At 45.6% G+C, this 21,874-nt stretch overlaps 3 protein-coding genes across 7 annotated transcripts; 2 read left to right on the forward strand and 1 right to left on the reverse strand.

Annotated features, from left to right (window-relative positions):
• Positions 1-6,956: 6,956 nt before the first annotated feature.
• Positions 6,957-9,518, forward strand: ORMDL2 (ORMDL sphingolipid biosynthesis regulator 2). The gene is made up of 4 exons (XM_006908865.2): positions 6,957-7,126; positions 7,980-8,154; positions 8,321-8,472; positions 9,052-9,518. The coding sequence occupies exons 2-4, from the start codon at positions 7,981-7,983 to the stop codon at positions 9,185-9,187; spliced, it is 462 nt and encodes a 153-aa protein (XP_006908927.1). The 5' UTR covers positions 6,957-7,126; position 7,980; the 3' UTR covers positions 9,188-9,518.
• Positions 9,519-9,742: 224 nt separating this feature from the next.
• Positions 9,743-17,020, reverse strand: DNAJC14 (DnaJ heat shock protein family (Hsp40) member C14). Of its 3 annotated transcripts, none has more exons than XM_015587051.2 (8): positions 16,803-17,020; positions 15,951-16,089; positions 14,050-15,512; positions 11,929-12,035; positions 11,612-11,731; positions 11,103-11,263; positions 10,919-11,021; positions 9,743-10,715 (listed from the first exon to the last, which is right to left on the reverse strand). In XM_015587051.2, exons 3-8 carry the CDS (start codon positions 15,454-15,456, stop codon positions 10,505-10,507), a joined length of 2,109 nt encoding a protein of 702 aa, XP_015442537.1. In that variant the 5' UTR covers positions 15,457-15,512; positions 15,951-16,089; positions 16,803-17,020; the 3' UTR covers positions 9,743-10,504. The 3 variants fall into 3 exon arrangements, with proteins under 3 accessions (XP_015442537.1, XP_015442536.1, XP_006908928.1); XM_015587050.2 differs by having other exon boundaries at positions 16,611-17,020; XM_006908866.3 differs by lacking the exon at positions 16,803-17,020 and having other exon boundaries at positions 15,951-16,178.
• A 266-nt stretch (positions 17,021-17,286) lies between these two features.
• On the forward strand, positions 17,287-21,769 carry LOC102892086 (transmembrane protein 198). Of its 3 annotated transcripts, XM_015586986.2 has the most exons (6): positions 17,287-17,512; positions 17,881-17,966; positions 18,523-18,782; positions 19,370-19,951; positions 20,378-20,538; positions 20,659-21,769. In XM_015586986.2, the coding sequence occupies exons 3-6, from the start codon at positions 18,572-18,574 to the stop codon at positions 20,794-20,796; spliced, it is 1,092 nt and encodes a 363-aa protein (XP_015442472.1). In that variant the 5' UTR covers positions 17,287-17,512; positions 17,881-17,966; positions 18,523-18,571; the 3' UTR covers positions 20,797-21,769. The 3 variants fall into 3 exon arrangements, with proteins under 3 accessions (XP_015442472.1, XP_015442471.1, XP_015442473.1); XM_015586985.2 differs by lacking the exon at positions 17,881-17,966; XM_015586987.2 differs by lacking the exon at positions 17,881-17,966 and having other exon boundaries at positions 17,288-17,512; positions 20,381-20,538.
• The last annotated feature ends 105 nt before the right edge of the window (positions 21,770-21,874 follow it).

Here is a 21,874-nt window from a genome sequence, read left to right on the forward strand (position 1 = left end):
CTATACCAAAGGGTTGTTATGAAGATTAAACCAGTAAATATTTGTAAAGCATTTAGAATAGTGTTTGGCAGCTAGTAAGCACTTTATAAATGTTAGATACTGGGTGAAAGATTAGACGAGATTGGACAGAATCGATGCTTCTCAGATTTCTGAATTTCACAGATCAATGTATATTTTTAAATAGGTAGACTGATGGGGCTGCCAATCTTTTATAATACTCCAAAAAAGTTGTAGACAGATACTTTTGTAAAAAACAGTAAAAACCAATTACTAGAAAAATGATCATACCTTTGGATGTAGTAGCAGTGATGTCAAATTGTTATAAAAGCTTCTAAAAGCTTACTCAATTTTTTTTTTGTTTCTCTTATCACTAACCAGTAACAAACAGTTCATGGACAATCACTGGCCTGAGGGCCATAACTTGAATAGTATTAATCTAGAATTAAATTCTCAGTGATCTCTAAGGTCCATTTCTTAAGAATCTTGATTTTTCCCACCTTGGTACTTTTTTTTATTTTCTTTCAAATTCCTGGAGAACAAGTCTTTTGATTTTAGCAACACTTTTAAAAGTTTTTTGTTATAAAAGTATGATGTTCATTATCGAAGTTTGAAAATTCTAAAAAGTATAGAGGAAAATAAGTCTTATGTAACCCCAGCACTTAGAGGTCACCTAACATTTTAAATATAGTGTGTGTGCACGTGCACACACGTGCGTGTGTTTAGAGGGTGTTGCTTGTTTGTCTACAAAGCAATACCACTTCTTTATTTCCTGTAACTCCTAATCTTCCTCAGAAGCCTCGATTCTTTTTCTTTTTTTCCTGGCACATATTCAGGCAATTCAAAGTTCAACTGTCTAACAGAGTTGTTTCCCCTTTCTTCCTTCTCAAAATTATGCCTACATTTAGGCAAAAGATTACAAAAACTTCCAGGTGACAGAGAAACAGTCAGTCACTAATGGTTTATGCACAGGATGCTGATGTGATATGGTCTGATCTAGACTTGGTACAACTGGTTGTTTACATGGATAGCATTCATCACTGCTGATCATTGACCTTGCCATTGCCTTTGGTCACTGATATCTCAGCTCTCCACCAGCTCCCAGTTCCTAACCCCAAGTCTCTGTTCATTCAGCAGTCTTCTCAGCACCTCTATGTCCCCTCTCTGGTCAAATTAAAATGTTACGGATACTTTTTACATATTGTATTACTTTAGTTATTACATCGTGGGTCCTGCTCATATACTGAGACATTATTTCAAGAGATATAAATGAGTAAAAACACGAAACAGCTGAAAATAAAGTCATTTCTTTCAGCATATTTCATTTTGGTACAATTATGTCAGTAGAACAAAAACCTTTTAAAGTCTCAAATAATAACTAACTTATGATACCAAATCTTACCCATTTTCATATGAATTTGCCTTTAAAATATTTTAAAAGAATATATTTAAAAAACAAGGAATACTGAGTGAATTGTAAGGTATGTGAATATCTCAATAAGGCTATTTTAAAAAACCAAGGTATAGAACATTATATACTGGATATTAACTTTAATGTTAATGTAGAAAATGTGTGCGTGCGCACGCGCACACACACACACACTCCATGTGATACAGATACACAAGATGCCTGGGCAAGAAATAGGTAACACTGGTTGAATCTGGGAAGAAGTTTGTTGAGGACAAGTGTAGGAAGGAAACTTTTTACAATATACCCTTTTGTACCTTTAGAATTGTGAACTTATACATGAATTACCTACTCAAAAATTTATTTCTAAAAATTTTATTTTTCAATTATCAGTAAGGTAGGTATTATCTTACTTATGGACCACATAATATATTTAACATTACCTATTTATTACCCGGCAATTTCTTCTGTTTACTAAGTTTAAATTTTGATTCAAATCTTCTTCATCTGTTATCTTTTGATATGGTTTATAAACTCTTTGAGGGCAGAGATATTTCATATCATTTTTAACATTTCATACAATAGGAACTCAAATTTATTTTCAAGTACTAATACATTCCAGACAAAGGGCTAAGTATTTGTAATGTGATTTCCTTACTTAATCCTTACAACAAACCTAAGTAGTTGGTATTATGATCCCAATTTATAAATTAAGAAAATGAGGCTTAAAGAGATTCAATAATTTGCTTAAAAATCATACAGCTAAAAAACAGTGGAGTCAATATGCCAGCTCAGGTCTCTCTGATTTAAGCCCAATCTTAACTATCAAGGTCCTGACACTGCTCTCATGTGCACGTTCTAGCTCTACCTCTCTTTTTCTCTTTCCGTTTTCTTCTTCCCTCTCTTTCTCAGCCTCCTTACTAGCTCTCCTTCCACTCCACCCTGTAAATACTGATGTTCACTAAGACTCCATCTTTGGCCTTTTCATTCCACTTGTATCAAAGACTTTTTCACTTCCCAGAATCAAATCACTGACAAATTCTGTTGGCTCTACCTTCAATATATATCCAGAATCTAATCCCTTCTGGTTTTAAATACATATAGTAAAACCTCTGCAGCCCTCGTGCCTCATTATAGTTTATTCTCAACAAGGTAGTCAAGGTGATCTTTTGAAAACTTAAGTCAGAACATGTCATTCCTCTATTCAAAAATCCTCTATTGGTCTCCTAACTCATTAAGGGTAAAAGCCAGAGTCCTAATGATCACTTATGCAAGGCTCACACCTTCACCTCCTTCAAGTCTCTGTTTAAATATCTTCTTCTCAATGAAGCCTTCCCTCATCACCCTATTTTAAATTACAATACCCTTCTTCCTACTGTACTCCCTATCCTGCTTTCCTATTTTTCTCTACAGACCTTATCACTATTGGAACACTATAAATTTTACTTTATTGCGCCTTCTCCCAGTAAAACATAAGCTCCTTGACAGCAAGAATTTTTTCTGCTTTGGTCACTGCTCTATCTCCAGCACCATGTTAGCTGACATATAGTAGGTACTCCATAAATATTTTCTGAAAAAGTTCCAAACCCTTGTATCAACTCTCAACTCTTGAGCAGGAGACTCATATTTCCAACTGACTACCGACATCTCTTAGTGCATGTTTCAAAGACACTCAAGCCCAAAACTGAACTTACCTTCTATCCTGCAGAAAAATGGCTTCATTTCCTCTGAACCTAGACTAAAGGTATCACTACTTAAACCTTGGAGTCATTTTTCATTCCTCCCACATCTGAGTGATCTGTAAATACTTAACGATTCTACATCCCAAATTTTTTTCAATTTCATTCCCTTTCTAATAGCCACTCCCTTATTTCAGGTTTAAGTTTATTCACTTGATAAAGTTATATTGAGTATCCCCTACATATCAAGCATTATCTTAGATACAGCAAAACAAGAGTTCTTACCCACATGAAGCTTACAATATGGTAGAATAACAAGGCAATCAATGATCATATACATAATACTTTAAATGATAAAAAAGTACAGCGTCCTATGAAAGCATTTAAAACGTGGTCTGACCATGTGTGTGGATAGGGAAAACCCATCCTACCTTAAGGGTTCCTTGGGTAGATGTATGACTGATGACTGAAGAGCAACTGGTAGTTAATTAAATGAAAATGTGGAGGATGGGGGTGGCAGAAACACTGCAGCCAAAAAAGCATGTGTAAAGGTTCTGGGTTCTGAGGTAAGGAGAGGTAGTAGCGTACAGTGATTAAGAGCAGGAATTTTGGAGATAAACTACCTATATTTGATCAACCACTTATTAGCTGTGGGACCTAGGGCAAGTTACTTAGTTAATCTCCCTGAGCTTCCATTTCTCATTTTAAAATGGGAATAATAGAGGCATTTACTTCACAGGGTTATTGTGAAAATTAAAGAGGTTTATATATGTAAATAGCTTCTACCAGTGCTTGTCACACAGTAAATGCTATGTAAGTGTTAGCAATTAATGAACACACTCATTTTGAGGAATGAAATAAAATAAAGCCACTGTGGTTGGAGTGTAAGAAATTAAGCTGGAGAAATTGGTAGGTAGTCTAAGGCTAAAAGGTTTTAAGCAGGGGAGTAACTTCTATAATAAAAAATATAACTGGTGAAATCTCTCCCTCTCCAGGCCCCATTCTCCATACTGCCAAAAGAACAGACATGGATCACACCAGTTCCTTTCAAATTTACAAAGGCTCTCCACTTTCCGCCTTCACGACAAAAACCAAATGCCTTACACAACTTAAAAGGCTCCTTTCAGTATTACTCCAATCTACTTTTATAGTCACATAATTTACCTAGTTCCCTTTACAAATGACCTTCAACCACCAACATATATGCACTTCATACTTCTATATTACATACATCTCACTGGTTTTCAACACTCTGGCATTAGTATACCCTTCTTCTCTCCTCTGCAGTAGTCCCTTTTCTCACCATTGACTAGAAATCTACTACTATTACAGTTCAAAGCATTTTGATCCTCAATTCAGTCTCTCCTTACAACTATGTTAGAATGACAGCATTTCTACAAAATCTTGAGGAATTTGCAGTTAATGTGAACTTACACATTAATTCTGATGATATTTTCTCTTTCCTATTTTGTAGCTTGTTCCTTTCCTCTGAGATCCCATTCTAAAAACCCAAAATCTCTTCATAAAAATGGAAAGATTTTTTTTTTTAAAAAGAGAGAAAACCCTAAGTCAACCCAAAAACTAGGATCACTCCATCAAGATCAATAGTGGCACCAAACATTAACTATCCTGGAATTCAGAATTAAAGGCATAGGTTCTTAACCAGAGGTCCATGGACTCCTCAGGGCTACAAGGTAGTTTTATGAAGCCCCTCAAATCGCATGCAAAGTATGTGTACATGCCTTTTTCTGGGGAGAGGGTCCGTACCTTTCATCAGAGTTTCAAAGATATCTGTGACCTCCAAAAGGTTAAGAAGTGCTCTAGAGAAAAAGCAAAGACAAGCAAATGTGATTAAAAGAGTGAATCCTTTTTAGGCTGTCAGGAGTGCCTCGTGTTCCCTTAGACTATAATATCTGAAATCAGGTCAGAGGACATTATCCAATCAAAATAAAATTTAATGTTGACCTAACAAATAGATTTTAGGGAAGGAGGAACTCCATAAATCAACACAAAATCCATAAAGGCAAGTCATAAGGCTGGTGCCAAACTCCAGGGGTTTCAAAAATGGGACAAATAGGAAGAAACTATTTGATCATCTATTCATATTTCCTTTTTATCTCATTCATTCGAAAACTCCTTTTCTGACATACTGGTGAATTGTACACTTGAAACTTATTTTATTAATTTGTAATAAATTAAATTAAATAGCAAAAAAATTCCTTTTCTGTGTATGTTTTTAACATACATGACGGTATGGTAGTACATAATTTATTCAAGTATACATGCAATGGAGGTGGTTGCTCAATTTTTTCTACTTGTGGTATTAGGAGACTACTGATAATCTACACATTTCAGGTAACAAGTTAACAGTAATTCCAGGATAACACAAAAACTCACTAGCACAATTTAGAATCCAAGAGTAAGAAATCTATCAACTTTCACAAAAAAGCTAACTGATATCAACTAATAAGTGACTAAAAAGATCTCTCTCTGCCCTTACTCTCATTACTTTTTTTGCTTGTTTTTAAGCTCAACAACCTTTAAAGGACCAATTTTAAGCTTCAGCTAAATCGGCTTGGTTTGTCCAAGGTTCCCAGGATGATATGAGCAAAACATTTAATGGGAAAACTAAAACTACAATGGACAACTAATCAGGATATTCCTTCAATTCGTTCTAAAAGAAACTACTCTGTTCTTCCATGAAAATAATCATCTGTATGTGAGAAAGCTACCAAAATTCTCAAAAGACAACTTATAACAGCTTCTGTGACTGAGAGTGTCACCCAGTGGTGATACCAAGAGATGCAGGGTCACCCGCGATATGAAATGGGACAAAGATAACCCTAACCTTGGAAATGTTTTTCCAAAACATTACAGCTACTAGTGAGTTGCCTCTCTGGCGGTAGGGGGTAGGGAGGTGAGGCTGGCCTGCGGAGAACCGCGCGCGAGAACGCGAAAACCTTAAATCTGAGCTATCTGTGCCTTTACTAACTCTGAAGATCTCCTAATCTCCAGGTTTCTGTGGGGAGGCCAATCTTCTGAGGCCTCGCTTCAGGTTTCAAAGTCCCCCCCACAACCCACCCCGGGGGCGTAACCCCATTTAAAGAAAGGGAGTGGAAGCATTTTCTGGATAATGTTTGAGACATAGATAGATAGAAATACAAAAAGGTGCCATTATCTGCTAACGGGAATCTCAGCTTAGGACAATAGGTAGGAAAGCATCAACCCAGAGAAGAAAAAGGGGTCCTAGGTCTGGAATGGGGCAAAGAGGAGGGGACCACTGACGTAATGCAGCTCTGACGAAAAACGAGGAGAGAACAGGTTGAAGGCATTTACACAACCTGGTGGAAAAGTGGCAGACGACATAATGATGAAGAAGGGAGCCGAAAGAACAAGTACAGACACAGTAAAGCCGTGAAGAGCACGGGAAATTAGGCAAGGCGTAGTGGGGAAGATCGGAAGCACAAAAGAACTACGGCGGAAGCCAGAAAAAAGTGGAAAAGCCCGCAAGGAGAACACGTAGGAAAAGGCACAAGCCACCTGGCAGAATTCAGTCCCCAGAAAAGTCCAAGTCAGCCCTTTCCTCCTTTCACGGTACCTTCAGCTTATGGAGCTCCACCGTCTCCGCCGCCATCTTGTTACCCCTCCACTCCACTAGGCCCCCACCCGCTGCCCCCGCCTCCAGGAACTCCCGCCTAGGCGCAGACAACCAGGAACGACCAATCACTGACACTCTTACTACCACCTCATACCATCAACTCTTCCCATTAGTCAATAACTGACGTCCCTCTCACTCCTCTAGGCAGCTTTCCCCACCTCTCTCGCAAGGTGGGGCCGGGAGAGGGGCGGGTTCTGTACCTTCTGAACGACGGAAATAGCGACCAATTGTGCATTCCCATTGCAGACCGCCAACCAATGCGTGGTGGCAGCGCTGATTCTGTTCCACCAATAAGAAAGCGCAGACGGGCGAGGGCGGATGCTTCCTGGAGACTACAGGTGTAGAAGTGAGCGTCGGACCCATAGCCGTTTCTGAAGCTGGCAGGTAGGGGCTTCCGAAAGACGGGAAAGGGGTGCTGAGGAAAAATGGTGGGAGACGAAGAGGTGGATTGGGTGGAGCGGCGGCGAGTTAAATACCAAGAGAGGAGCGCTGAGGAGAGCCGACGAATGTGAGGGAAGCTGGGAGGAGCATGGGACAGGCTCAATCGTAGGGTTTAGGGAATTTTAGGTAGGAAAGGGCAGGCATCAACTTTAGAGCTACCACGATTTTAAAGAGGCAAGTTCAGACGGTCAAAGCCGCTCCTGGCTTCGGAGGTAGAGCTCCACCTCTCGAGGCGCTCAAATTCAGGTACCTTCCTAGTTCAGTCCAAAATCCCTGAGCAAATATTTGCAGCGCCCCACGCTTGAGAGAAGGAATTGGGATGCTGGTTGTTTACATGCCAAGCGTATGGGAGACAGGGCAGGCAAGCCCCAGAAAAAAAGGTAGGGATTAGAAGTAGCTTTACCCGCTCAGTGATTCTTTGTGTCCCATGATCCTCTTCTGGAATTCTGGGTGTATGTAACCTCTTCATGATTCCTTATTAACTTCAGGAGAGTAAGATACCTGTTTCCCTTGCTCCTTGAAGCAGGTGCCCAAAGCCTAGGCTTACTCCTTCAAGTTATAGTTGATGTGTAAAGATTACCGTAAGTCTCTAAGATGTAGAGAGAACTCTCTTGCCTTTTATGTTCCCCCCACACCAAGTCTTCAGTTTTTTCTTTGTGCATGATGGGGATGTTCTTTCATCCCCAATAGAGTTCAGGGGATTTGGGCTATTCAGGAGACAATGTGGGGGAACGAACTCAAAAATAGGTTGAGAGGAAATTGAGATGGACTCCTGCCTGATCCCTCACTGTGGTAGGATGAATGTGGGGGTGGCACACAGCGAAGTAAACCCCAACACTCGAGTGATGAGTAGCCGGGGCATCTGGCTGGCCTACATCACCTTGGTAGGACTGCTGCATGTGGTTCTACTCAGCATCCCCTTCTTCAGCATTCCTGTTGTCTGGACCCTGACCAACGTCATCCATAACTTGGTGAGCACTAAACCACACCCTTACACCCACACCAGGCCTTTCCCACCAAAAAAAAGGAAAATCCCGAATTTTGGGGGGATATGTCTTCCTTTTGGGATCTTAGCCTAAGTCTTGGGCTAAGGGACTACATTCTGCCCCTTCACACTGCCCCCTTCCCTCCTTCCAGGCTATGTATGTCTTCCTACATACAGTGAAAGGGACACCCTTTGAGACTCCTGACCAAGGAAAAGCTCGGCTACTGACACACTGGGAACAGATGGACTACGGGCTCCAATTTACTTCTTCCCGCAAATTCCTCAGTATCTCTCCTATTGTACTGTAAGTCTAGGGGGAGATATGGGAGATGCTCCAAGACCCAGGTACAAAGGCCCACAGGAAAGCTTTAAAAAAAGCAGACTACTCAGACTCTTTGAAGATATTATGGCATAGAAGGTCTAAATCTAAGGAGTACAGTTAAAAAGTCCAGGCAATAATCAAATGTTCCTTGCTGCCTCCTTGGTAGAGAAGGGACTGAAAACCAAGTAAAACCAAATGATTTTACACTTCAAAAGAAGTAAATAAATCAAGGCAGAACTAATGTAAATCTGAAAACTGACTGTGGAGAGTAGAAGCAAAGAAGACTTGTTTAAGAGTCACACGGACTGAAACTGCTTCAGCTGTCATTTGCTGTTATATCATTAACAAAAAACACACAAACTTACAGATCTCCAGTTAAAGGTGCTACCTGATTATCTCCCCAGCACCAAAGTAAATACTGTTAATATTGCTGGTGTACTTTCAGATATCCCAGGACTACATGCAATAAAACTGGTCATTTAAAATAGAGAAAGTTGCTGGAAAGGCATGAACATGGATAGGGAAGGCTAACTTCACTCAACCTATTTCTTCTCTCCCCAGCTACCTCCTAGCCAGCTTCTACACCAAGTATGATGCTGCTCACTTCCTCATCAACACAACCTCATTGCTCAGTGTACTGCTGCCTAAGTTGCCCCAATTCCATGGGGTCCGTCTCTTTGGCATCAATAAATACTGAGGGATGGGGCTGGGACGACTATGGCACAAAAAGCTGTAACATCCTTCCTTTCTCCATACTGTCTTCTGTATCTTGAAAGCTTGAGAACTATACAGCCTTTCCTAAACTTCCAAGAAGAGAATAGATTGGAAAACAGGGCTCCCTGGGCCCAGCCCTGCTAGGAGCAGGCTTCTTGGAATCAGGAAAGGCAGGTAAGGTAAGGGACCAATCACTTTCCTCCACCACAGGAAGCCATGTGTGGTAATTAAGTTTTTCCATATCTTCCACCCCTACCACTTTCCAGCTGTTTTGCTTGTATTTTCCTTATAATAAAGATAATTTTTTTGCCAGATACGGCTACAGTTTGGTCAGCAAGAAGGGTAGGGAGATGTCTTCATAAGGCTGGGGGAAAAAATGGAACAGTGACCTAGGTACAAAACTTCTCTAAGATATCTTTTACCCTTCTCCCTTGGTTCAGTAGGAGTTGTCCTTCACTCTCAGCTAAAACTTAGTAGAGAAACGATTCTCAAAAGAGAAAAAGGACTCCAACTACATGGGTAAAGAAGAGAGGGAAGATACAGGTTGCCAGTTATATATTTATAGAAAGATAATCCCTGGCTTTAAATAGATATGTACATACAAATATGAACAAACTTAAAAAAATACAAACCCTTGGATCATAAGGGGGCTGCCAGGAGCCTCTTTATCCTTCCCCCTCACCCAAGGGTAGAGGGAATGAGTCTGCTTTTTAAAAATTATTAGTTTTGGCCATCCCTGCAGTAACAAGCATAAAGTTGGGCAATTACCCACAAGGTGAAAGTCAGAGGAAAATTTCAGAGTTCTCCCTCTCTGAACTCTATGTATCTCCTATAATTAGGGCTACATGCTTTCTTATTCTGTCTTTTAACTAGTATATTGGGGTAAAGGAGGGGCTCCCTCCTGAAATAGGTCAAGAAATAAGATAGACTTATAGTTTAAAAAGAGGGTGGAAAGTGTCATCTGCTGTAGAAGCAAAAGACAAGACAAAGGCATACAGACCTCAGGAAATACCCAGTTCCTACACTACTATGGGAGATATTGTCCAGCCCAGGTCCATGCCCTAGGTTCTTTGCTCTAGCCACCCCCTATTTTCTTTGGTATTGTCAGAAGACAAGATTCAGTTTCTGGATGCTGGTGGAGGGAGAGTGGTTCCGGGGCTTCCTACAAGTACTGAGTGAACAATTTGAGCTTAAAATTTTCCCTTTTTTAAAATATTTAAAAATAAACCAAACTCCATCCTGTGCTGTACACAGCCCTTTTGACTCCCTGACATTGATTTAAAAAAGAAGAGAAGGAGTGTCAACGTTGGAAGGGCCTCCTCACTTTCTTCCGCCTTTTCGGTTTGGCTTCTCCTTTAGGTACTGTGCTGTTGGGCCTGGAGGCTGTGGTAGCCCCAGGGCCAGGCTGAGGAGCTGCAAAGGAGTTCCCATTGGACATCTGTCCTGGGGGTACTTGAAAGATCCGGTTCAAGAAATCCTGAAGGTCAGCAGGAGGGGCTCCTTGGGTGGCTCTGAGAGAAAAACAATATGAAACGAGAGATTAAGAGTCAAATGGTTACCTATGTCACCTATTTATACCTAAGTTAAAGATATGTTGAGTCAGTTACCAAACTTCTTGAAGGGTGAGACATCTACGTATCCTAAACAGCATGTCATCTGAAACCATATTCAGAACTAGAATAGTAAATAGATTGCTGAAAGAAATACCACCTACCTCTGTCGCCCACTGGTGCCTGGGATCCGAGAACCAAATGAGATGTGATAGGGGACTCTGTGGGTATCTGGGGAGATTCCCACACGCTGGCATCCAGCCCACTCTATAAGCATGAGAAATAATTAGCCAATACATCACAGTTTTGAGCATATATGCGCTATATTTCTAGAAGACAGAAGTGTACCTGTGATGTCATACACCTTTCCATCCATCAGCGCAAAGTAGGTGATCTTGAGGCCCAACATGCTTGACTCTGCCCAAAAGTCTCCTTCTTCAGCAGGGTGCAGCCTGTTACACTCAGCACAGTATCTGGCACTCTTAGGCTCTCGGTCCATTTCAAACCTCCTGCAACCCAACAAAAGGACAGTTCCTTAATAATTTGTCAAGCCTGTGGTGTTGATGTAGTTTCATCATTCATTACCATTGTGGCTAAAACATATATTATCTCCACTCAGTTGTTACATACGCTTACGTACACCCTCCCCTCAACCTTCTATCTCAAAGCTAAAAAATATCTTTTTTTCTTACTGCTAATTCAAATCCCCAATCTCTTGACAATATAGCAGAAGTGGAAACCTAAAGGTCTTTTTACTCATCAGCAACATCCCACAACTATCAATCATACTCACAAGGAAGGTTTTTCACTACCTATTCCCTAAGCTGTGGTTGTCCCATTCCTGTGCTATTTCATACCTATGCTTTCCCTGGCATCGGCTGCACATCATAGTATTCATTGCCTCTTTGAGGTCATCCTGCAGCTTGGACAGAAACTCATTCACTGACCGGCTCAGCTCATTCTCTGCCATTCGTTTCCTAAGGGAAGAAAGGCTTTGTAAATCAAAGGGTATTGAGCAAGGGACAAAGGGAGACATATCTGTTGGCCTCCTGAGGCCACTAGAAAGACAAGCAACCTCAGTCACCTCAGAGAGCCTCCATCCACTAGTCCAGGGACCTCAGCTATTGAAGATTATTCATTTACCCCACCTGACAAATCCCCATCTCCAACTTACATCTCATATTCCTTCCGCCTTTCAGGGTTGCTGACAATGTCCCAAGCTGCCCGCAAAACCTTGAAGGCTTCCTCAGCCCGGGGATGATGATTTTTGTCAGGATGAACCTACTAAGACAAAGATTTCATCACAAATCCATTCCAACTCTCTCCTCATCTTGGATCAAAATAACCTTAAGTCAAAGGGTTCTCTTTCACCATGTTTTTGGAGTCAGTATAGCTTAATTAATTGCTCTGGCTCTTCAGATAGATCTCATTTCATGTCCCAGCTCTGTCACTAGCAACATGACAGAATATTTTATCTATCCTGGATTATTGGGAGTATTAAATGAGAATACATGTCAAGTATTTAGTGAAGAATCTGGTACTAGGATGATCTGCCATCCCATTGTGCCTGGGATTATCCCAGTTTTAGCACTTAAATTCATGTGTCAGAAACCCCTCAATCCCAAGCAAACAGGGATGGGTGGTCACCCTACCTGGCACATGCATACTAAGCCCTCACATTTTACCTTGATTGTGAGTCAAAGTAAGAATTCCAAAGATATTAGGTCCTCAAACTCACTCTTTTCTAACTAGAAAATTCTTGTATCTAACGAAAACATCCTACAATAGTTTGCCTTTCTGTCCCACAAATGAAATAGCATATCATGATCCTCACAGGCTTTTTTAAATCCGATTTTCAGCCTTTTCTCCAAGATAAATAATATCCTCTCTTCCTACAGCTTCCTGATTGTTCCCATCTTCATTCCTAAAAAATAAGATAAAGCTAGTCTCCTGACTGATACCAAACAAGCAGAATACTGTTAATCTCCCATATTCCAAAGCTTATAGAACAGCCTTTTAGTCATGGTCACTCTGGAGCCTAATAAGAGGAGTGAGAGGTTTCTATAAAAGAAACCAACAGACACTTTGGCCCAGAACAAGGGAGAACTTGGAGCTTTAGTGTGTGGGACAGGTGTGTTGAGGATCAGGGAACTTACATCATCTCTATTCCAAGAAAGTAAGTTGGAAATCGGAAATTTTGTAAGAATATTACCCAAGAGAGGATGTCTGCTAAAAGACATGAAGGTGAGAAAAGAGCTCCACTATTTTTAATAATTTGAGAATAAGCAGTTCCCCACTCTAAGAATATCCCAGGCTATCCACTAAGGGACAAGCATTTCCCACTAAACTAATTTAGCCCTCTGGTAAGTTATAATCAGGTACTTTATTGTATCTTGAATGGTTAATGAGAACAATAGCTGCCCATTCTTTGGTGTCATGCAACCACTGAAGTAATTTGCACACTGTAATATTTTACCAGTTCAGTTCCATACATTCAGTCAAACAGGCCTCCAGTGCAATTTACACACATTACTTACATTCATAATATAGTTTTACTTGTACAGAAATAGCAATGTCATCTAAAAATAGCAACCTAAGAAAATAAAAATAGCAATCTAGTATCAACTTCTAATAACAATGTGATTGCATGCTTGTATTAAATCATTTCCCTCAAGCATGTAGTATGTTACAGCTCCCACCTGTAACTCTCCTTTTATCAATAAAAGCAACCATATTTTCATGTATGACATACACATGCACATAAATATGATTTACATTCCATTCTCCTTCCCTTTCCTACTCTGGGTTGCTGGCCTTGAAATAAATAGCTTTTCTTTCACCTGGTCCTGGAATAATCACTAACATGTATGCCCTGAACTTTCCCACACTAGGTCCACACTTGCCTTTCTGAGAGAGATAGTTGGATTTCCCTGTGTTCAAAACACACTCATTTATTCAGGGAGAGGAACTAACAGGCTTTCTGACTAGGCCTCTTCTCCACCCTAGTCGGAGGGACTTCTGTCTGGATATTTCAGGGTGAGTGAGTCCAAAACTGCCTGATACATCAGGTTCATTTCTTTTCATTGAAAAGAATCTTCATGGCAAAAGAAAACTTAAAATGAAGGGAAATTCAGATCCCATAGCAAAGGGGACTCTTTCCTAAGAATTAATTAGTTCCTCTTCAGCTTTATGTTGACTTTCTTCTCTGCCTTCCCTTTATTCTACTCTCCCTAAAATTAGAATCGAAAATATGGGAATGAAAGAGGGCCAAGAAACAGAGGGGAAGAATACTCACCATCACTGCCAGCTGCCTATAGGCTTTCTTCAGTTCAACATCTGATGCTGTGGCTTCAACCCCCAACACATGGAAAGGGTTTAGCTCATCTTCAGGAACCCCAGCCATGGTCAAGAGTCGAGCCATTTCTTCTTCAGGTTGGCAGTAGCGACTGCTAGCTACAGGTGCATTCCCCTGCCTGTTAGTCCTCTGTTTGACCCAAGGCAACTCCAGCCAACCCCACTGAACCATTCTTACCAGCTGCTGCCATGGCCTGCTATCTCTCAACAGAATCAGGCAACGCTGCACGGTGGGAGAATCCAGCCAAGAGAAGAGCCAGATGGCTTTACCCCTCCAACCTAAACGATCACCCAGTCCCACCAGAAATCGCCAGCCCAACTGCAGACAGCCCAAAAAGAGGGCCAGAAACAGGAGCAGCAAAGCACCCAGTAGCCTAAGAAAACGGGTGAACAGCCACGCCCCATAGCAAATTCCCTGGCTCAGAAACTGGAACATCACCTGGGCCCAGCCCCCCAGCCGCCCTGCCCAGATTCCCACCCAGTCTCGAAAAAGGTCCAGATCACTGCCTTTCAGCTGCCTGCATGCATAGATGAGATGGCCACAAGTTTCCACATACTCTCCCACCAATACCAGCAGTTTGATCAGCTTCCAGAAACCTGCCTGTCCGAGCTGACACAGTTCCTCTGCTCCCCACAATCCCAGGCCTCTGCGTTTATCAGCCTGACTTCGTTTCCGGCCCAGCCTATGTCGACCAGGGGACCTGGGATCTCTGCGTCCACCCTCCCGAGTATCCTCCTTGGCTGAAGCACGGTGCCGCTGTCTCCGGGGTGGGGGTTTCTTTCCACTGGGCACACGTGAAAAATCACTGGGGAACTTGGGCTCCTCCTCATCATATTCTTCCAGCTCTTCATCTTCCCCCAAAACTGGAGAAGTACAGTGGTGGCAAAAGTTGCTACAAGAGCTATCTCCTCCTTCAGAGTAAGACCCTTCAGGAATTCCAGAGGTTCCCTGGCAGTTGCAAGCAGATGGAATGGAAAGAAAAGAAGGGTTCCCATCCTCTTGGTACCCAGCCTCATTCTCTCTTGAGAGTTCCTGGTCCGCTCCTGACTCTTCTTCTGAAGATGCCTCACTCTGATCAGGGTCTTCTCCATCTCTAGGGGGTCCTGGACCCCTTGGGGGGCCATGGCTTGGATCCGACCAGTGGGCTGCATTTGGGTGCTGTGTGTACTTAGGACTAGAGTGTTCTGTGAGGCAGCGGGTACCATTAGGAGCAGGCCCCGCTGAGTCCTTGAGTCCTGAGAATGAAAGTATTTCAGGGTCCACAGAGGGTCCTAACGTCCTGAGGGAGGAACCACCACTGTGGTGGCCTCCACACAGCCCTCTTTCTCCGGGGTGCTTCTGGGCCATGACCCCGGGTCTTCCTGAGGATTTTAGGTAACAGCCATCATGGTAAATTCTGATGCCTGTAACAAAAATATAAAAGTGGGGATGATCAAGGATAAGACCAAGGGGTTAAACAATCTTAAATTAGTAATATATTTAATGCATCCACCTCCCTTGTTTTCCCCAGTTCTTCTGAGGCATTCGTTACCCCTAGCAATAAGCCAATACTATATTAACCACAACACTGCTCCCTGCCCCATCCTGCAAATCCCTAGTTTTTTTCTCTCTCCAGACATGGTCCTGAATCAGAGAAAGAAGGAGGTACGGCAAAGGGTGTGGCCCTGGGGTCACTCCTGTAAAAAAAGGAAAGACGATCGAAAAGGGGGGCCGCAGGCTGCCAGAAAAGGGTGGGGACCGCGCAGCCTTCAAGGAAAACCTGGGGGCAGAGCTTGGGGTTGCCCCTGAGACAGAGGGCCAGGGAACCCTTGGGCTGGGTAGAGGAGACGAAGGTGACGTACCGAAGAGCGGCGGTAACTCCTCCCCCTCGATCAGCCGGGCCCAGGGCCAGGGGGAGCTACGAGAGCAGCTCCCCCGGCTCCCACTCCCGCTCACGCTCTGCTTCCGCCTTCCGTCCGCGCCGCGGCCACTGACCTACCCCTGCTTCCACATCCGGGATCAGGGAAGAGACGGGAAGAAGAAGAAAAAGCGGTTGGTGGAGGCGCGAGCCAGTCTAGCAAGCACTAAGTCAAATCAGAGGAGGCGGCCCTAGGAAACACTGGCCCCACCCCTTAAAGAGCCCTCTGCTGCCGCCCTCCGCGTGCTGGAGTGGGATCCCCGCGGGTTGCAACTCTGGAAGCGAAGCAAATGGGCGCTGCAGCAGTGCCTGCAGACAGGGGACAGATTCTCAGGGTTCCTCTGGCTGGATTCTTATGCTTTGCCGAGACTAGGAGATAGAGGACAGCCAGCGAGCCACAGTCTGTTTCCCTTACACACAAAACCAGGGAGCGTAGAGGGGCCACCACCCAGATCCCTTCCCTGCTGGCTGTAGGGAAGACAGAGGCCCTTTTGTATCATGCGGAGGTGGAGCGAGGGGAGGACGCCCCGGGCTGGCCCCCGCCCTGGTCCCCCTAGCGCTGCCCCTTCTTTCCCAGCAACCGTCGGCCTCCCCAGCTCCTGACCCAGCTGGCGAAGTGCCCCGTAAAACTGCAGCTCCCACGGCCAGGATCCGCCCCTCTGGACACAGCTCCCAAGCCCCGTCACAGAATGGGACCCAGAAACTGGGAGTGTAGCTCCGCTGGGCTCAGGACCTGAGCGAAGTGCCAAAAAACACTGCACTCATCTGCATGCTGTTTTACATCTCGTTTGCATACCAAGCTGTTCGGTCGACGTCGACACGCGCCCCCGCCCCCACGCAGACCCGGCTCGGGTCCCCTCTCCGTCGGTCCCCTCTTCTACACACGCGTCTCTCGTTAGTCCCCCTTCCAGACTCCGTCGTGCTCCGCAAGTTTGTCCACCCATGAACCCCTCGCCGGCGTCCCCAAAGCAGTAAAAGCCCCTTCCCCGAATCCCCAATTCCGACCACCAGGTTCTCCAGAAGACAATACTCTAATTCTCTGGGAAGTGGAAGAAACCAAGGCGGAGCTAGGGGGGCGCTGGGACCCCAGTTGGGGCTTTGAGAGCTTCCAATTGTCGAGTCATCGCCTAAGCAAACAGAGACCTTTTTCCAAACCTCTTGCAGTGCCCCTAGGACCCTTTCCTGCTATGGTTGGGCGATCTCTGGTCCCAGCCCAGAGCAGTCGGCAAACTGGGTCCCCCACACACAGGGAAAAGAGTTGGAGGGGCCCGCCCCGTGATGTCACCCCCCCACACCCTGTCCCCTTCCTCCACCCCCCAAGCTGGTTGTATTTAGCTCACAGGCTAGGGCTACGACTTGCAAGAGTTTAGGGGGCAACGAACAGAGTTGCCCTGGGGGTGCCCACGCCCGACAGCCGCCCCGACGCCTAGGACCTCCGGGCAGGGATGCAGCTGGGGGTCTAGGGAAGCATTTCTACCCGCTTCCTCTCTCAGCCCTGGCAGGGTGGTGAGTAGTTAACACCTCCTCCCCAACCTCTCTTGTTTTTAGGGTCCCCAGACTTCCAAGAGGATTGAGGAAAGGAGCCCCAGGGATTCCCTAAGCCAAACTTCCAGCCTGTTAGGACTTTGATGTTCCAAAGAAGGACAGCTGATGGAAAGTGCCAGCATGCACCCTACCCCACTCCCACAGTGCCCCCAATGCCAGATCTTTCTTAGTGTTCTCCTTTCAGGAACTAAAATCAAATCTCACTGGCAGCCCTGACACCCCTGGGGAGGGTGGGGAGGGGGGGAGTCCCACCAATGTCCTGAGGGGAAGAGCAAAAGGCTACCAGGATGTGAGATGTTTGCCTTCAAAGTGCCTGCTTATTCCATAAGGAGCCATGGAGGTTGGACTGTGGCTGGACGCCTTTTCCCCCAACTCCATTCCTGCAGGAAGCCCAGGCTTCAAAACTCTGACAAATGTGGGTGATCGTCTCTACTTGATCCCTGTCCCAAACTCTTCTGGAGTCTGTTTTTTTCCCCTCTACCTCCCAGTGTTGGAGCAGCTGTTGGGAGACCCCACCGTGACTCATTCTCTCCTCTTTCTCCTCCTTCTCCCCCTATTAACCCCATCCTTCCCAATTCAGTGGGGGTAGTATTGATTCCCAGCTGCAGATGGGGCAAGCTTTCCTTTCAGCTGGAACAGACTGCTGAGCCTTTAGCCCCCAGTCCCACTAGTGCCCCTGGACCCATCCCTCCACAGATCTAGGACTTCCTACTCCTCCCACCCCACCCTGCAAAGCTAGGGGGCAGACAAAAGCTCATTACCTTATTAGATTTTCATTTAAGTTTTACTTAGGGTCCTTGTTTCAGAGAGGAATAAAGACAGCTGGCTCCCTCCACCCAATCTCATAGATTTCTTCAGTTACCCCAGCAGGGCTATGCTCTCTCCTGAATTTGTCCTTTCTTCAAAAGAAATAGATAAAGAATCCTCGAGATTCACGGGCACCTGAGTTCCTGACCTCTACCCCCTTGCAGGTTTCTCAACCCCCTCAAGACATTCATGGATGGATGAGAAGAGCTGACAATGACTTCCGCCTCTGTGACCACCTTCTCTTCAGCCGTGGAGGAAGCCTTGGTGCCCCTGACCATGACCTCTGACCCCAGGCTCTTTAATCAACAACTCCCAGAGCCTCCAGACCCAAAATGTGTCTTGGAACCCCAGGACAACCCTGAATTGGCACCTGCCCTGGTGTGTGCTCTTTGCTGCTGCTTTGGAATCATCTACTGCTGTTTCGGTGAGGGCAGGGCTAGGGTTTGGGGGGGCAGCTGCCCGAGACTGTTGCCCTCCAGGATGATGTTAACTTTCTCCTTTGCTCCTGGGCCACCTCTACTCCTTTATCAGGGGATGCCTACCTTTGGTATGGCCCATGCTGCTCTTGTGAGCTCTTCTTGTCCCTCTATGCCCAGGCCTTCCAGCTCTGACCCCTGTCACTCTCACTTGCCTTCCCCTTCCATCCTACCTCAAAACTCCATCCCCAAGTTATCCTCCATGCTTAAGGCTTCTTCACCCTTCTCAAATAACCTGAATCAGCCTATGCTGATTTCTTTCCATCTATCATCCCTGAAAGGACTAGATCTTTTTTTCTATACTTACTTCCTTTGATGCATCCATCTTACCTCTTGATTTTCCCTGCCATCCCCTCACAGTTCCTGAAGTCTGTTCTCCCTGAGGTTATCCTTTTCTGCCCCTTGCCTTGAGGTCCCTGGGTGCGCTGCTCCTCTGCTTAGCCTTTCTTCTCCCTTCTAATTCATCAGAGCCATTCCTCTCAACTCCCCCACACACACCTTTCTGCCTCTCAGTGTCTCCTGCCTCCCTTCCCAGGCTACCGCTGCTTCAAGGCAGTGATGTTTCTTTCGGGCCTACTATCAGGAGCTCTGGTGATCTTCCTGCTTTGCCACAAGGAGCGAGTGCTAGAGACACAGCTGAGCCTGGAGGTGAGCGCCGGCATTGCACTGGGCATCGGACTCCTCTGCGGCCTAGTCACCATGCTGGTTCGCAGTGTTGGGCTCTTCCTGACTGGTCTCCTGTTAGGCCTAACCCTGGGCTCCGGGGCCCTGCTGGGCACCGAGCCCATCTACCAACCACCTTCGGCCTGGGTGCCGGCCGGGGGGCTGGTGGGGCTGTCACTGCTGGGAGCCCTGCTCACACTTCGGTGGCCACGCCCATTCACAGTTCTGGGCACAGCCCTGCTGGGTGCTGCAGTGCTAGTGGCCTGTGCTGACTACTTCCTGGAAGGGCTGGCACTGGGCAGTCGGCTGGGCCAACGCTTGCAGGCACTTCCAGCCTTGCCTCCTCTCTGCTGGTATAGCTGGGTCTTGCTGGGGACCTGGCCAGCCCTGGGGGCACTTGGGGCCCTGGCTCAGTGGAAGCTCATGGATGAGGAACATGGAGGCCACGCCAATGGTGAGTTAGTGCCATGGTACAGAAGCAGCCAGCCTGTGCCTTCTCATATCCCTGGTCCCCAGACTTGAGGAGGGGGAGGGGGAAAATACACTTGAGGGAGGAGGGCGGAGGTGTCTAAGGCAGGGCATCGAAAGGAAGTTAGAGTGGGAAAGGAAGCTATCCCAAGGTCTCGGTAAGAACGAGAAGAGAAATTGTCAAGGGGAGCAGGGAAGAGTTATTGGAGACTGTTATGGAAGAAGATCTCAGGGAAGTCCAAGAGGAGAGAGTATAAAGATTCCAAGAAAGAGTTTCTTTTAGAAGAACTGGGGGAAGAGAGGTTTGATAGAACTGAAATAGAAATCAAATGGGTTTCTCTAGAGTGTGTGTTTAGGGGTGGTATTCGGGGTCCAAAGAGACTTCCCTGAGTCTGTATTGTCCCTTCCCAAGCAGTGGTCTTGAGCCACCAGCGAAGGCATCTCCAACTCCTTCGGATTCGTCAGCAAGAGGCCAAGTGGCACCGGACCTCCCCTGGGGCCGGGCTCTGTGAGGGCAGCTACCGGCACCAGCTTTCCCCAAACACCCGGAGCCCTGCTGACAGTCTGGCTCCAGTGAGTGTGTGGGAGGGGGCACTCTGAGGGATGGGGCAGAGAGCACGTGGGGATGGTTAGGGTGGGAGGGAGACTGACCTAGGCCCTTCCTTCTGCCCTTTCTGCCCTATGCCCCTCCAGAGTTATCTCCAGAGCCTTCGAGAGCGCCAATTGGGACCAGGAAGCCAGGCTACAGCCCCCCACACCGTCCTGGACCTGGATTCTGACTGTGGTTCCACTGTACCCCTCACCACACCTTCTGGTTCTACCCAGACCTGAGCCTAAACCTCCACTGTGCTGCCACCTCTAGCAAGGGCCTAGGAACCCTAGGTGGGCAGGGCCTGAGCCCACAGGACCCACACACAAACTTCCCCACCTCTTGGACTTGGGGATAGAATCTGTGTTCTAACCTAGACCAGCCCTGTAGGGATAGGTTTCATGGACAGATAGAGAGGAATCTTGAGAGGGGAGACAAATAGAAGTATGAGTAGCCACCTCTGTCTAATAATAGAGGTGCCGTGGTCCCCAAAGTAACTGATTCCCTAATTCCCTCCAAACCAAGGGAGTCCCTTACCCAAATAGCCTTTTATATATCCACCTCAGTGTGCCTCACAATGGTAAAATAAGGAGTTTTGTTTTTGTAGGAGCTATAAAAAATCAAGAAACCTCCTAAAGCATTTGATAGCTTTTTGATGGGGAGAGGGGCACAGAGGAGCTCCAGGATCCCCCAATCCCCAAGCCCCTCATTAAGGGGTAGTTGGGTTCCTGATTAGCCTTTCCCCCTCGACCCCATAGGCTCAAGCTCCCTTCTCCTACCTCAGTTGGGGGTACTGTCCTCCATGGTGCTTCTCTTTCTCTCCTTGACGTGGGGAAGACCGTGAGACCGTGCCTAACTCAGCCCTCAGCTCCCCCAAAAGCTGGCTTCTTGCTCTAAAGAGAGAGCATTGGCCCACATGTCAGAATCTTGCCCTTTTGCCCAAAGGAGTCTGGTCTTCGGGGCTGCGTGGAAGACAAGTGCCTTCTCTGCCTCTCATTGTAGGTGATGCTAATCTCCTCCTTAACCAAGACTTTGTCCCAGCCACTAACCCATTCTAACTGTCCCCACTCTGATTTTCCTGCCCAAAGTCAGTTCTCTAGTTCCCCAGAAGCATGAAGGAAGACATATCCTTCCCCTGGGCAGCAAGGGTATGACAGGAGGGAGGAAGAATGTGGGAGCATGTGAATAAAATGGCATTGAACACTGAACCACAGAGTTCAGCCTCTACTGTTGCTTTTCTTTTTCTTTGCACTCTAAAACAAAGAGTTAGCCATATTGACAAGTCCTCTATCCACTAAAGATCTGATAAGGGTTCCTTTA

This window comes from Pteropus alecto, unplaced genomic scaffold, assembly GCF_000325575.1.
Source record: "Pteropus alecto unplaced genomic scaffold, ASM32557v1 scaffold433, whole genome shotgun sequence".
NCBI lineage: Eukaryota > Metazoa > Chordata > Mammalia > Chiroptera > Pteropodidae > Pteropus > Pteropus alecto.

Bases quoted from the DNA above. Each gene is read 5' to 3' on its own strand.
- LOC102892086 (XM_015586986.2), top strand. From the start codon at position 18,572: ATGACTTCCGCCTCTGTGACCACCTTCTCTTCAGCCGTGGAGGAAGCC. The intron at 18,783-19,369 runs GTGAGGGCAGGG...CTCCCTTCCCAG, and splicing joins AATCATCTACTGCTGTTTCG to GCTACCGCTGCTTCAAGGCA. The intron at 20,539-20,658 runs GTGAGTGTGTGG...ATGCCCCTCCAG, and splicing joins CTGCTGACAGTCTGGCTCCA to AGTTATCTCCAGAGCCTTCG.
- ORMDL2 (XM_006908865.2), top strand. From the start codon at position 7,981: ATGAATGTGGGGGTGGCACACAGCGAAGTAAACCCCAACACTCGAGTG. The intron at 8,155-8,320 runs GTGAGCACTAAA...CCCTCCTTCCAG, and splicing joins CCAACGTCATCCATAACTTG to GCTATGTATGTCTTCCTACA. The intron at 8,473-9,051 runs GTAAGTCTAGGG...TTCTCTCCCCAG, and splicing joins AGTATCTCTCCTATTGTACT to CTACCTCCTAGCCAGCTTCT.
- DNAJC14 (XM_015587051.2), bottom strand. From the start codon at position 15,456: ATGGCCCAGAAGCACCCCGGAGAAAGAGGGCTGTGTGGAGGCCACCAC. The intron at 11,732-11,928 runs GTAAGTTGGAGA...TTCTTCCCTTAG, and splicing joins AGGCGGAAGGAATATGAGAT to GAAACGAATGGCAGAGAATG. The intron at 11,264-11,611 runs GTATGAAATAGC...GTTGGGTTGCAG, and splicing joins CGATGCCAGGGAAAGCATAG to GAGGTTTGAAATGGACCGAG.